The 14,958-nt window shown below is 45.1% G+C and overlaps 1 protein-coding gene across 6 annotated transcripts in view; it reads left to right on the plus strand.

The window, feature by feature from the left end:
* The first annotated feature begins 957 nt into the window (after window positions 1-957).
* cicb (capicua transcriptional repressor b) overlaps window positions 958-14,958 on the plus strand; it is a 35,508-nt gene continuing 21,507 nt past the window's right edge. For 5 of the 6 annotated variants that reach the window (XM_070967481.1, XM_070967482.1, XM_070967484.1 and 2 more), the window contains exons 1-2: window positions 959-1,135; window positions 7,376-11,353. In XM_070967481.1, the coding sequence (XP_070823582.1) occupies window positions 7,495-11,353 (3,859 nt within the window). In that variant the 5' untranslated portion in view covers window positions 959-1,135; window positions 7,376-7,494. Of the gene's footprint in view, window positions 1,136-7,375; window positions 11,354-14,958 lie in introns of all 6 variants that reach the window. The other variant, XM_070967483.1, reaches the window with a different exon arrangement.

A 14,958-nucleotide genomic window follows, 5' to 3' on the forward strand; every position in this document is an offset into this window, starting at 1 on the left:
AGCCGAGTTTACGCCAGGCCACGCCCCCACGGTCCAGCTGGTGGCAACACTCTTGATGACATCACCGCCGCGCGCATCCATTGGCCCCGAGACGCCTCACACCTGCCCAATCGCCTGCCGGTGAAGTGACGTCAGCCGAGACCGGTCCCGTTCACTTTCAGTGGAGTGGGCGGGGCGCAGAGATTACCCACGTCAGAGCCAGCGGGATGCTGCGTCGTGATTGGCTAAAAGCGGTGAAAGTGAGCGTCTGTTGCTGAGAGAAAAGGGAGAGGGAGAGAGGGTGAGCGGTTTGTGAGGGGCACCGATGCGTCGGCTGCGCCACAGAAGAGTTGTCCAGCTCTCATGTAAACTTTTTATACATGCGCTCGTGCTTATTTTCCCCCTGCGCGATGCTTTCACTCTGTTTGCCTAAATAATAACACAAAAGAACCATTAAAATGCACTTTGCAGCAGTTCGGATGCGGAGCCAGAGAGTAGTCACAGCCGCATTGTGGTGCTTTAATCCTGCCGCACTAACGTCTGTCTGTACAAGCAGAGGGGTTGATGCTTTATCACCGTCTGCTCAGGGATGGCATTTGTGCTGTCAATTATGGTAAACATACTCCTTTTCAGAAGGGGAGGGGACATTTGTGCCTTTCTATTGGCCCTCAGTTTTTTTTCTCCCTCCTCTCGACCCTCCCTCATGCTGTTCCTATGGTTCCCAAAGCTCTTATTGGATACTGTAAAGTTTGGGACAGGACACCGGTCTGGCTCAGCATCCCCGCCACCATTGGTTGGATCCCCCCGTCTGTCAACTGGACTTTGACAGCTCACCACGCCCCCTGGTCTGTGGCGCCGGTGCCGATTGGCTACTGTACCTGTCAACGACCTCTGATTGGTCGGCTCGCCCAGCTGTTAGTGGTTCATTCACCATTTTGTGACTGTAGTGGAAAAGAAGACCGATAGTTTTTTATATCCCTGTTTGAGTTTCTGTGGGGGAAAGACATGTTTTGCGGAGGAAAAGTAAAGTGTGAGTCCGGACCGCACAGTCGTCACAGCCGACAGCCAAGGGATGTTACCGAGAGTTGCACGAGCCTCCTCATCAGCAAAATAAGACCATAAATCTTTCTCTGGCGAGGGGAAAGGCTCTGTTTGGGTGAGTTGAAACTAAGTTAGCGAAAGGTAGTGAAGCTCAACTGACGACAATTTTCCATTTTCAGGAGCTGCGAGTTAGCACGAGACGAGAATGAAGTGCCAACGGTCGGTCGTTTGCTCCGATACGGTCCGAAGAAATGGAGTGACACCGCGAGCGAGCCGAGGAAGAGCCGAGAGAAAGGGGAGGGGTGGGGGTGTAACAGCCTAAAAACTTTCTCAAATGTTTTACCGCAGTCCCACGGACGACCGAGAAACATTTTAGCTTCCCTTCCGGGATATAATACAATTTTGTGGTTTATGTTGACTACTTTTGTCTGACCTCAGCTGGCGAGTTTTGAGTGGAGCAGCGCTAGCGTAGTAAAAACAACCGACCTATTTGCAGCATTGCAGCCCAAATGTTTACTAATAGCAACGCAGTCTCATTCGGTGTTTGTGAAGCGGACCCGGGAGAAAACGGAAAACAAGAGGGCACCCAATATCCCGGTTCCTTGTGGTCGGGCTGACGGTGTCATGATGTGGGAACTAGTAGACCGCTACCGTCGCGTACTACGACTACTACAACCACCACTACTACTAACGTTACTGAGCTGCTTACTAGAGCGAAACACCAACACGGAAAGATTCCTGCTTTTCCTAAGTTTTATAAAACCTTACAGACAGAGTGTCACCTTACTGGCTCCATTAAGGAAGCTTCTCTGGAGTGGTTGCGTGTATGCACCAGGCGTTGTAGTGGAAATTTGCATGCCAAACATCGTTGTACGAGGAAGAATAAGGCCCTTCTAGTTGGGATAATAAAACGTCACTTGAAACCGGTTGTTTGTGTTTGTTACCGAGCAGACCGGCTGACTGCCTCCAGTCATAATACTCCTTTGACATTGTGTAGCGCCTCTCGTAGTACTCGCAGAGATCAGCGCAAGCCGGGGATGCATTCGGTGTTTTCTCGGCTTTTCCCTCGCCGACAGTCCACTTTTCTGCACTGCAATCAGTGTCGATGCACCGTTGACATCTTTGACTGGGCAGTTTTGGACAGTTCTGGTATAATTTCCTTTGAGTGTATTTTCAGCCACAGGATTTAATGCTTGTGTTTTTGACATTTGGACTTCAAGTGTCCTCATACGTCCTGCAGATTTACCCTGTGGCATGCATTCCTCATATCCTCATCATTTCACTTGTTTACGCAGAAGACAAATCTCTGATGGTGTAGGCATCTTTGCATGGCTCGTGGAGCAGTTGGCCATTGATGTAGCATTGGCAGTTCTGCCATTTGGTCCCAAACAGGAACAGTCACCTCTGATCTATGCTACTGCCTCCTGATCAATATGGGCCAGAATGCACAAATGCCAGGCCTCAGTGTTTCTCTTTTATTGATATAATATCTACAGCCAGATATGCCACCCACAAAACAGCTGCCAGTATTCATAGTACGTCACAGTGGATGTTCTCCATAACAAGCGCAGTCACACACTTGCATGCTCGCACACACACTTCACAGCTCGCCCTCTTGCTACACCTAAAATACCCTAACGAAATGTTTTCCTTTAGTTGTGTCATGTTGCTTGTACGATCACATCCCACTCACTCATGAGCATATACACCAAAGTGTGTGTGTGTGTGTGTGTGTGTGTGTGTGTGTGTGTGTGTGTGTGTGTGTGTGTGTGTGTGTGTGTGTGTGTGTGTGTAACAGAGAGCATGTTCTTTTTTTGCTGTTTCATGTATGAGTGTGTTCCCCGGTGACCCAGTTAAGGGCAAAGCCGCCCTGCCATGCTGGAGTGTACGAGGGCCACGGTAGGCTTCACTATCACGGCTGTACTACTGTCTCTTTGTTATACCATCGCACGTTCTTCTCTCTCCATCCTTGTCTCCGTCACTGCAGCCCTGCGCCCATACAGACACCCATAAAATGCTTTAAGGAAAAGGATGAACTGCAGTGTGTCTGGTAACTACCTATACACTCACACTGACATATAATGCAAAAGCAGCGTTGAACAAGGTAGACACAACCTGGAGATGGCTGTATGCAGTCATATATCTCGTGGTCTATAAGCATTTGCCCCCACGTCTCTCATACACACACATCCTGTGCCATGTTGCAAAGGGGCACAGGCTAAATTCTCAGCGAATGGGTGAACGAACTGGCATCTAGGTAGAGGTTTAACAGGGCTGTATAGTCCAGTAATAAATACTGTGCAACTTCTTCTTGTAGTATTAACATCGAGATTTTCTTATGAATAACTGTTCTGAGTCTATGTGTGTGTGTGTGTGTGTGTGCGTTTGGCGCATACATGCACCCTTGTCCAGCCTGCAAAGGCATCACCAGCAAGGTGCTCTATGAATGAAAATGTGTATCTTTAATTTAAAAATTCAGGAATCCTAAAAGTCGTTTTTATTTATTTTTATGTTTGTTGTTACAGAAAAGCCAAACTTATACGGACCAGAGTGTGAGCTCCTGCATGTGTGTGTGTACGGGTGTTTATATGGCACAATGAATGTGTGAGTGTAAGACGATATATAGGTCCAAGGGAGGTTTTAACAGTGTATGCATGACTGCACTGTAAATTCCAGGGAGAGCGTTTAGTGTGTGTGTAAAGTTTGATGTTATGCTGAGGAGGGGGGTTACATTGTGTGCTCCTGTGTGTGTATTGGATGAAACAACATCTTTTTGCCGTTTGAGGAGGAGTCCAGTCCGACACCATTGGAGACGATAGCCGTCGATTATCCGTCTATTCAGGATTTACAGTAGCTTTAAACCAGACCGGCAAATGTCTCACTCTTAACCTGCTCTGATGCTGTGAGGTGTAGACGTCTTGCATTACCTAAATTATGACTGAGTTTCTCTCTGCTTCGTCTGGATTCAGCCCAGAGGACAATCAGGATTTTTCAACAATTTCCTTTATATTTTTGGTCATAATTTTTGATGAACAACTTATGCACTAAAAGAGAGAGGAGATTTTGATTTAGATTTGCTCTCGGCATCTTGGATTGCAGCTAACAACAGGAGTTAAAGGTCTGCAGTTATTTTCAATTTAGGGGATTCTTGTGGAGCACATACTGTGCATGTAATGCTTTTGATCTTTTAGGGAAGAACTGGGGCTGTGAAATGTTTAAAATCCTATGCTGTGTATTATATAGCAGCACTGAAATTAGGCATACTTCATGAATAAAGTCATGTACCTTTACCTGTAATTTAGTAAATCTGGTGTCTTCTGCAACATTGATATTTGTCTGCAATTTCAAATACAATTCTGGGGATGAGATGATTGGTTGTCCACACACGTTTTTAAGAGTGTATTCACAAATGGGTGCACAAAGTTAAAACGTGTTTCAAATTTGAATTCTGAATAGCAAAAACTTATGATGATTTCATGACAAATAGATGCTGGTCACAAACTTGCACCAAATACTCAGCAGGCAAAGTTAGGTCAGTGTCTTAACTATAAAAACTCCTCTGTTATGTACATGGTATGTACATACTCTGTTGTGCATTCCAGGACCTTCAAAGCTACAGAATGTGAACATACACACACGTGTCTGCCACTGGCTTATCAGGCAAAATGTAAAGCATTTTGGGAGGCTGTGAGCATGACCAAACACATTTTTCTAAGCTAAGATCAGATCCTCCTGAGTCATTCAGTCAACCATTCAGCCAGCCAAGTGGCTCTGACTCCTTCCTGTCTTTTCCAGTCCACTACAGTAACTTTACAGGACCAGAACTCCAAGTTCAGGCCTCAGAGTCTGATGAAGGGGTACTTGGCCTGGTACTGGCAAGAGGAACGTTCCTGCACTCAGAGTTTTCTGGTTTATATGTGGGATTTACAAACAATTACTGTAAAGGGTAGTTTCACTTTATGTTCTTCTCTTTATTTTGTTTTTCTTAATGGTGCCTAATATACAGTATGGTCTGCTAATTTGTTATTCAGGAATCCTATTTTCAAAATCTATTTTATCAGCATTAATATCAAACGTATGCCCAACAATTTGGATTGATAAGATGCATTAATTTTGTGACTCATTTAAACTCAAACTCCCTTTGAAAAGATCCGAGATGTCTTAAAACAATTGTATTTGTTTATTTTGTTTTTTCATACATTTAAGATGAAGTAAATGCTGCTCATTGTCTTCATTTGCAGACATTTAGGAACAGTTGTGTAGTCGGTAATATGTGTAAGCACAGATATCAACAGAGCATTGTTTTTCAAATGTCTGCATCTGCAGGAAGCTTCACAGTTATGCTACAGTAGGAGCTAATTTCCAGATGTGAAGCGACACACATGGTGCTATTGCACTGTAATAAAGAAACATTAGTATCATTTAATATCACAGTCAGCAGAACTGACCAAGGAAGTTATCAGTATGTATATTTCACTTGTGTGTACTGACAATCTGTAATAAAAATAATAAAAGTAAGGACTGATCACATTACAATTCAGTAATTAAAATTAAAGCCCTGTTCTCTGTTTATACAGTAAATACTGCATTATGCAAGGGCAAAGGTCAAAATGGAGCTTCAGTGATGACTGTGTGAATGACTTGGGTTGTATGTCAGGAATTCAGGACCAGGAAGAGATGCTTTTCTGCACCGCAGGAAGTGGAAGTGGTGTGTTACAGGTTAATGTTGTCGATTGTTTGTTGCAGCAAACAAACAGTTAACAACAAGGTCACCTTATGTGTGCGTGACGAACTTTTCCCATGTCTAGGACAGGAAGTGTGAGCATGTGTACCGTGTACATTTGTCCCTGTGTTCTTGTCTGTATTTGTAGGAATGCAGGCATTTGCATATGTTGTTTAGTTGCTGAGCCTAGTCGAGCGGAGCACATATGCACACGTCTATGTACGACTGTGTAAGTGTGTGTTTGTGTGCGTGTGTGACTGTATTTAGCCTGTAATCTTGCATCAGTGAGTGTGCCTGATCCTGTGCCAGCCTTTTAATTTCTCTCATTTTGGGCGTATCTTACCATGGCAGATTATTCCAATTATTGTCTTTTTGTAGAAATGTGTGTGTGTGTGTGTGTGTGTGTGTGTGTGTGTGTGTGTGTGTGTCAGTGAAACAATGACAAAAGATGACTGGGAAAGACTGAGACATCGAGAAAGAGTGAGAGAGGCCCAGCGAGTGCTAGAATGACTGTGGAAATTCCCAATGACTACACAAGAACAGCCTATTTGAACAAACAGCCAAACAGCCGCATACTCCTACCTCTCTCTCTCTCCCCTCTCTCTCTCTCTCTTTTTCTTTCACTCATGTTGTAGGGTGACCTCACTCAGGCCACTGCCAGCCTTTTCCTCCCGATGAGAGTTAAAATAAATGCTGTGTTTTTTGTTGCAAACTCACATTGAACATGCTGCATCAAGTCTATAATGCATAGTGTGAGAAAGCTACCCTGTCGCATGTCGAAGGAGCGGGAGGGAGTACAGTGGAGAGATCAGGCGACCTGTAGTATGAGACTCAAGTGCGTGAGTGTGTGTGTGTGTGTGTGATAGATAAAGATAGTGTAGATGGAGTGAAAGCGTTATTGTCTCTGCGTGCATTTGAAATTAAAGAGACGTAAGCCTCATTAAAGGCAGGTGTTTGGATACTGGAGTACTGTGACCTTGGATGTTTACCTATCTTTCTTTCCTTCTTTCTTACTTTATTTCTTTCTTTCTATTGTCCATTTGGCTTGTTTGTTTTTTATTTGTTTGCTGTTGTTTTTTGCTGACCCTTTCTTTTTATCCAAACTAATCCACTGTGTAAGTGATGTCATACTCACTCAAGGTTAACCAGATTAAATGTCGATCTCACACATGATTGCCCAGGATTAACTGGGAAATAAATCAGTAATTCATCAACTATCAAAGCAAAAATATCTATTTTTCCACATTTTATTGATTATTTAGTATTAGGCTGAGAATGCTGAATTTTATGAGAAAAGATATCATATTCTTTATTTTCATGAATCTGTCATTTCTCTAAATGCCAGTTTGGTTTTAAAATGGTGCATAACTAATGCTGGAATTAAGATTTTATGTTTCAAGTGGACAATTCACGCTTACAGACAAGCAATTACAAATGCGCTTGCATGTACACTCTAGTGGATCAGGCAGACAAGGAGGGTGAATGAGAGCACACATCAGTTATTGAGCCAATGTGATAGCCAGTGCAGTGTAGCACACTTCCAGGTATGACGTCATTTTTATTCTCAGCAATTTTTGATTATCAAGATAATAAATGACCACCTGTCTTCTGTGTTTCCCTCTTCCTTTTCAGCCAGCAATACAGAGGACAAACGGATTGGGGAGAAGAAAAAGCAGAATAAAGAAGTGCGTAAGAAGTGAAAAACAGGAGGGCTACAAAATCTGCAGCACTTTGTGAACAGTGAAGAAAAGATGAGACCATTAAAGAAACACAGAGGGCGTTCTCCCCCATTAACTAGAGGCAGAGGGGGGAGAAGGAGAGGGGGCTCTCAGCCCCTCAAAGAGAAAGACCCCAAAAGAGTCAGGAAGGAGACACTCATCAAAACCACACAGCATCCGCCCAGCACTCCATCGACACGCAAACAGACAGCGCCCACAGCTGCCAACTCTAACGAAGAACCAATCACAAACAGCAATACCCCCATGAGGGAGGAGTCTACTGAGCTGAGGCAACCTGTGGAGTCAGCTGAGAAGAATGTAAAGAAGGCAGAAGAAAAGACAGAAAATGAGAAGATAGTGGGCACAAATGGAAATAGTGCCATGTCCACTGATACCGTAGTATTTCCTACCTCTGCCCCAGCGCCACTCTCCACAGCCACGCCCCCTTTAGCCACCAGTCACAGCCCCAGTTTAGGCTCAGTCTCTAGTAGGAAAACAGCCACATTTAAGGCTCGTGTACCCAAGAAAAAATACACGTATGAGCACTTTGCTAACAATGCAAGTGCCCTGACTATCATTCCTACCTCCAGCCCTGCACTCATACACAACAGTTACTGCAGTATTAACAGCAAAACCATTGATAGTGTGAATACACCCAATAATAATTTCAAGAGTAGTAATAGCATTAATAAAAGCATCAATGTTAGCATCAATAGTAATACTAACAGTAACTCTACAAGTGGTATAAACAACCCGATAAACAGTAGTAACAGTAGTGCTAGGAGCCATAGTACTTTTATGAATAGCAGTAATAGTAGAAGTAATAATTGCTCAGGTAATCAGCCATCAGTGCTAACTGTGGATAGTAAAGTTACAGAAGTAAACCATTTTGTTTCCACGGAGGATAGGGCCCTCAGGAAAGCATATTCCCCAGAAAAAGATGCCCAAACTGGGGAAAATGAGTCTGAGGGGGCCCCCAACTCAGTGCGCTCCTCGTCCACCGATACAGCTAGTGAGCATTCAGCTGACCTGGACGTGATGGAAGCAACAGGACCAAGCCCTCATCAAAAGGACTCCCACAGCCCAGCTCCCCTCCATAACTCGCACCTTAAAGAGTCCAGTCTTTCACAGGGACTAGCTGAAGCTCTGGCCAAAGGCATGAAAAATCAGAGGGTTATAGCTCGCCAGATAAAGAGGACCATGGAGAGTGGGGTGGAGGCTGCAGGGAGCAGAGGGGTGAAGGAGATTGACTCGTGCCCTTTATCACCTGTGTTCAGACCAGGGGTGGTGCGTAGGGTGAGTGGAGGTACTGTTGAAATCCAGCTCCAAGGAGAGGAAACCCTTGTTAAATACCCTTTCCGTGGTGGAACCATGATGACATCGTCATCAGGAGTTGAGAGTACTGTGGAGTTCATTTTGGATGCCCCACCACCCGGCATGGCACCTGTGGCTGTCGGGACGCGAGTGTGTGTGCCCTTTGGTGGGGAAGAGGGGGGTCCTCTACTGTACAGAGAAGGGATTATAGCTCAGGTGGACCCCCACCCCGGTGTCTCATTTCCTTACCAGGTGCTCGTGAGTGAGGACAGAGAGACTGTAGATGATGGAAGGGTGAGGGGGGAGAAAGAGAAAAGGAAAGCTAATGCTCAAGCTGTATGGGTGTCCAGGCAAAGTCTGAGACTGCTCACTCCTCCTTGGGAGGTCCCACATTTGGACGGTGGGAGGGCAAAGGAGAGAGAACGGGAGAGGGAAAGGGAAGAGCGAGAGCGGAGGGAGGAGATGGAGGTAGAGAGGGAAGTGTGCCAGTTGAGTATTGGAATGGGGGTGTTGGGAGGGGGAGCAAGGTTGGGCCATGGGTTTTCACATGACGGGGTAGGAGGAGGACATCCCTATGGAAACGTACATCCACCACCCCATTCTGGTGTAGCTGGTAGCACAGTTCATGGCTGTGGGGACAACTACTCTGACAGAGAGAGACAGAAACAGCCAAACACTCCAGAAGAGGACGTCGAGGTGTCTCGTTTTAACATGGGCCTCACTGTCAGTCCCAAGCCAAATGCTGTGACCTCTCAGCACAGAAACATCATGTCCAAGTCTAGTGGCTACCCTCCCTCCTCCCCCCACCTCTCTGTGGTTCGGGGTCTGGGACCACCACAACTCTCCACCCTAGCTAGTTCTCAGCCACCCCCGTCCCCTGCCTTACTGGGCTCTGAAATGAATAACAGCGCTCCAAACCTACCTCCATCAAAGACCACTCCCACTCAGACCCCTACTCCCGCTCCTGGTGGGGGGACCACCTCTGCCTCCTCTCGCTCCAGGACTCCCCTCTCATTGGCTCAGCAGAAATACAAGAAGGGCGATGTCGTATGCACCCCTAATGGTATCCGTAAGAAGTTCAATGGTAAGCAGTGGAGGAGGCTGTGCTCCAGAGAGGGCTGTATGAAGGAGTCACAGCGTCGAGGATACTGCTCTAGACACTTGTCCATGAGGACCAAAGAGCTGGAGGCAGCAGGGGGAGAGAGGGGAGGAGGTGGCAGCAGCTCAGGGACAGTCACCCCCTCTGACCTGCGGGGGAGAGCAAGCAGTGAGTTTGAATGGGATGAAACATCTAGAGAAAGCAGTGAGACCAGTAGCAGAGGAGACTCAAGACCCCGCTTGGTCCTCCCCTCCCTCCTCCCCCATGACCTGTCGTCACGATTTGACTTTGATGAGTGTGAGGCTGCCACCATGCTTGTGTCATTAGGAAGCTCCCGCTCTGGCACTCCCTCCTTTTCTCCCATCTCCAACCAGTCCCCCTTCTCCCCTGCCCCCTCTCCCTCACCCTCCCCGCTGTTTGGCTTCAGGCCGGCCAACTTCTCCCCAATTACCGCTTCCCCGGTCCTGCAGCACCGGAGGCACAGGCAACCCAGCGGGACGGGGGGAGGAGGGGCAGGGGGCAGTAAGGCAACAACCCCGGCTGGAGGAGGAGAAAGGGAGAGACACACTTCAGGCATGCAGCCCTCCTTCCATAGCAACCTAATGTTTACAGTCCCCATGAGCCCCAGCAAACGAAAGCCTGACGCACCTCCTCCACCACCCCTTCCCTCACACCACCACGATTACACGCCCAAGACAGAGCTTGAGCAGGGGGACCTCAACAACTCTTTCAGGGTGCTCTCCCCTCAGATACCAGCTTCACATTCCCGCACACACACACCCACCTTCTCCCGACCCAGAGGAGTGACCACCCCATCCTCCAGTAGGCCACCGTCCTCCACTGCTGCATCCCCTCCCCCTCTGCTGGTCTCGCCAACTCCTCCTTCTCCTCTCACTCCCGATGGAGGTCCTCGTCGTGTGGTCCCTGTATCCCAACAGGCCTTGCGGGACTCCCCTGTCATTGTGAGGAATCCCGAAGTCCCACTGGCAAAATTTACAGAGTGTCCTTTGGGAAGAGGAGGAGGAGGAGGTGTAAACGAAGGAGAGACAGATAACACCTCATCTAAAGACATCAGCCTAACGCCCCTTACTCCTCAGCCTGTTTCTGGCCTTCAGGTTCCCGTCCCCATTAACGCTGCTGCAGCCACAGTACCTAATGGCACCGTCCTCCTGCGGAGCCCAGCCCAAACTCTGGTGCTTGTGTCCCCAACACCTTCCTCCCTGCCCACCACTGACACCCCTACCACTCCCCTGCAGGCCCTGTCAGTTACAGTCAGCACAACAGTCACAGCTCCCCTTTCATGTAGCACGGACAGCTCAGGGGAACGAGAGGAGAACAGGGGGACAGGGTTTGGGGGTGAGGTCCAGCAGCCAGTTCCCTGTCACCCTTCTCCCACTGCTCTGCTGCCCCTGATCCTCCCAGCTGAAAGCCTTCACCCCGTCCCACGAAAAGACATCATCATGGGACGTCCTGGCACAGGTAAGAATTGCTCCATACGCGTGGGTGTATTCTGTATATGAGGTCAGTGTCTTCGGGGTAGGAGGAGAAACTTGGGGGACTATGGAGAAATTAGTGGCAACTTGTGAACTGCCTGCTGTTAGAAAAGAGCATATATGTGGAATAAGAATATAAAATGTTGTTTTCTCTGTACCTTTACAAAAACTTAAGTTTTTTAGTCTATGTCTGGAAAAAATGCAACCCCCTGCAAGAACATCATAAATGTAAATAAATCATATTGATATAATAGAACATTAAATACTGTGTAGAAAAATGTATTGAGGATGTATGAGGATCTACATCAAAGTGAAAAACAACAAAAATCTCAGAAAGCAGACTGTCCATTAATAGTATTCTTTACACAGTTTTTATATATACACATTTATATTTGAATATATCACTCAAGTGAAACTTTGTTCCTACATCACACACCAAATTGCAGCCCTGTACATATAAATGATAAATGAAGGAAATATTATTTAATTTAGGATGAATCCCAATTTTTAACAAACTCAGGGGAAAGATTTGATGCAGCATCCCCAGAACTGTGGCATTAAGGATTGTGTAATTAATATCTTTTTGTTTGTTTTTACAATCGAAACACGTTACCCGTAGAGTATATTCACTAAATTGAATTGTTATTAGAATTTCCTTTTACCCTTTTAAATGATAGATTTTTTTTAGCTGTTTGGCTCTGTGGTGTACACACAGTGTCAGTTCAGAATGGGCTTAGGATGCTCTTCACTGGCCTTGAACTAGCAGGTTAACAAGCATTTTGGGGGATGATGCCAATGATTCTTTTACTGAGACTCCACGGAGAAATGCAGCGATAGTGCAGCCTGCGTCCTGGAAAAAGTACCAGAGGAGAGAGACAGAAGAAAAATTTTGTTCATAAAATTGAATTCAGCTGAAGCTACTGCCAAGTGGAATAAGTATTAGAATAATGAGAAAACCAGGCAAATTGTGTGTAAATTTAGGTTTACAAGTTTTTCTTCTTTATTTTGTACACACACACACACACACACACACACACACACACACACACACACACACATTTCATGTTAAATAGAATAGGAAATAGAGGGGTCCATGATTAGTGATTTGTTAAATGCCAGCCAGCCATTAATATAATGTGTAGTATTTCATTCATCAAATACATTTAATTCAGCTTAACAATCATTCATTCAGCAATCATAGCTGTTTAGAAGGAAAAAGTATTAAACTGCTATGCTTATGATTTTTTTTATTATTATTATTTTATGTGATAACTTGTCTGAGAACAGGCCACAGTGTAATAGAGAGTTAGATTCACATTAACATGCCACAACCTGTGTGTGTTGATGCCCAGTGAAAGAAGCTTCTGTCAGCCAACATGCTGTTGTCCCATATGGCTTCCTCTAGTCGTCTGTCAGCCATCCTCGTGTCTGCTGGCCACACTAAGCTAAATGCAAAGGCTGGTCACGTGACCCGTGTAAGCCCTGGAACAAGCACCTGTGATTCACCAGGTCAGGACTAGGCTTGCTGGAATCACTGCTGATGACAAAAGCTATATACTATATTCACTATAGTCACTGAATTTACTAGTCAGCACTCAGTGAGGTAAGAAAAATCTGTGCTGTTTGTCCCATTGACTCTGAAAATGGAGCTGAGTTTATCTGAGGATTTTTGAAAATGACTATTTTACATCACATACCATATTTCAGAGCCAAAATTACCAAAGTAATAATTACACTGTTTTTACTTTGGAGTTTAAATGCAAATGGAAAAGACTAGCTGGGTGCAAAATTATTTCTGTGTACTCATGTGTTTGTGTCTTAAACCGTGTGGTTTGCGAGACAGAGAAAGTGCAAAAGAGAAAATGTATGCATGGGCATGCATGCTTCAGTGTTTTTGTGTTTTCTATAGGGATTAGACTGTACATTATACAGGATTAGCTTTGTTGATATTCAAGAGTCGCTCTTATATTCCAAGTCATCATAGACAGAAACTTTGTGGCAGAGTGGTAGCAATCATACCTACACTACACAAACAAGACGTAATGCAACAGCATGGATTTATCATAGAGAGGAACGGGCAAGTTCAGAAAGACAAAATAAGGAATATTAAGAGAATAAAAATAATGGAGGAGTGAAGCAGTGTCGTTGTTCCCTGCTGTGAATCAGTGCTACACAGAAGTGGGTACGGAACGTGTGGTCTACATATATGTAGGCCAGTTATGGACTGTTTGTGGACTGATGTTTTTGATTTTCAGCTCGAGAGACAGTTGAAAAAGGGGATTAGATCAGAAAGAGAATGAGGAATGCCACAGAGAGGACGGCAGCGTACTGTAGATGAATAAAGACGACGACGGAGCAAAAGAGGAGGATTTAACGGCAAGTTTTGCCAAAACCTTGCAGTTGTTTATTTCTTTAAAAAGTCTGACCAACATGCTTATTTTAAGTGTGTGTGTCTTCCTGACCTTAGCGACTATTACATTCCTGCTCTCTACAAACTATTTCTCTTTTGACTCTTGCTGTGTGTGTTTTCATGCGTTTGTTTGTTTATTAGTGACTCGTGTAAGGATGCAGTGAGTCAAGGTGTGGGAAGCATTCCTGGGCAGTAACCTCGAACTGGGTTAAATCTAAATGTGTGTGTGTGTGTGTGTGTGTGTGTGTGTGTGTGTGTGTGTGTGTGTGTGTGTGTGTGTGTGTGTGTGTGTGTGTGTAGCATATATGTTGTAAGTTTCAGTGTATTGTGTGGGTGTATGAAGAATTCTTTCAAGCTCCTGTGTGGGAATATGCTGTAGTATAAAGTGTGTGTGTGTGTGTGTGTGTGTGTGTGTGTGTGTGTGTGTGTGAGAGAGAGAGAGAGAGAGAGAGAAAGAGAGAGAGAGAGAGAGTATGAGAGAGCATTATTCATCATCAGCTGAAAATAAAAGCCTGCTTCTCAGTTCTGTTATATATGGACATATAGTATTAGTTAGTGTAATTCACTTCACTAGGGCCTTTTGCCCTCCGTGTGTATGTTCTTATTGCTGTGCAGACTTTCACAAGTGTGACAGAGAAGTGGACAGGAAAGGGAGCGCTGTCATTTTGAGTGTACGGTCCCTCCTCAGATCCCTTTTTTTTTTGCAGCTGAAAGGATGCTGAATGAATAGCATCTCTTTGTGTGAGTGCGTGCACGCTTGTCTGTGTGCATGTGCATTTATTTTGAGGATGTTTAAGTGAAGAGCACATGTGGGTGTTTTCTCCGGAGTTCGAAAGGGTGTGTGAGCTTTGGCGTATGGTCGTAGGAGCGTGTGAAATACGTGGGAAAGTAGGAAACACCATGCGCATATGTGTGCGATGACACGTGTGGTGTGTTAGCGGTTTACAAGTTTGTGTAGGTGTTAGTGTTTTCTTATCAGCTTGTGAAATATGAGCAAATGGTAAACAGTCTCTTTTTTTCATTTCGTTTTAAAGGTTAATTTTGTGCTTTTCAAATTACCTTCCATATTGTTTGTGTCAAAATATATTACAGTATTAAAAAATATTGGGTAATTTAAGTCTCCTCAGTAAACTGGAATTGTTTAACGAAAACAAAAAGGAATTGGTACTGCAGATCCTCTG

This window comes from Chaetodon trifascialis, chromosome 7, assembly GCF_039877785.1.
Source record: "Chaetodon trifascialis isolate fChaTrf1 chromosome 7, fChaTrf1.hap1, whole genome shotgun sequence".
Lineage (NCBI taxonomy): Eukaryota > Metazoa > Chordata > Actinopteri > Chaetodontiformes > Chaetodontidae > Chaetodon > Chaetodon trifascialis.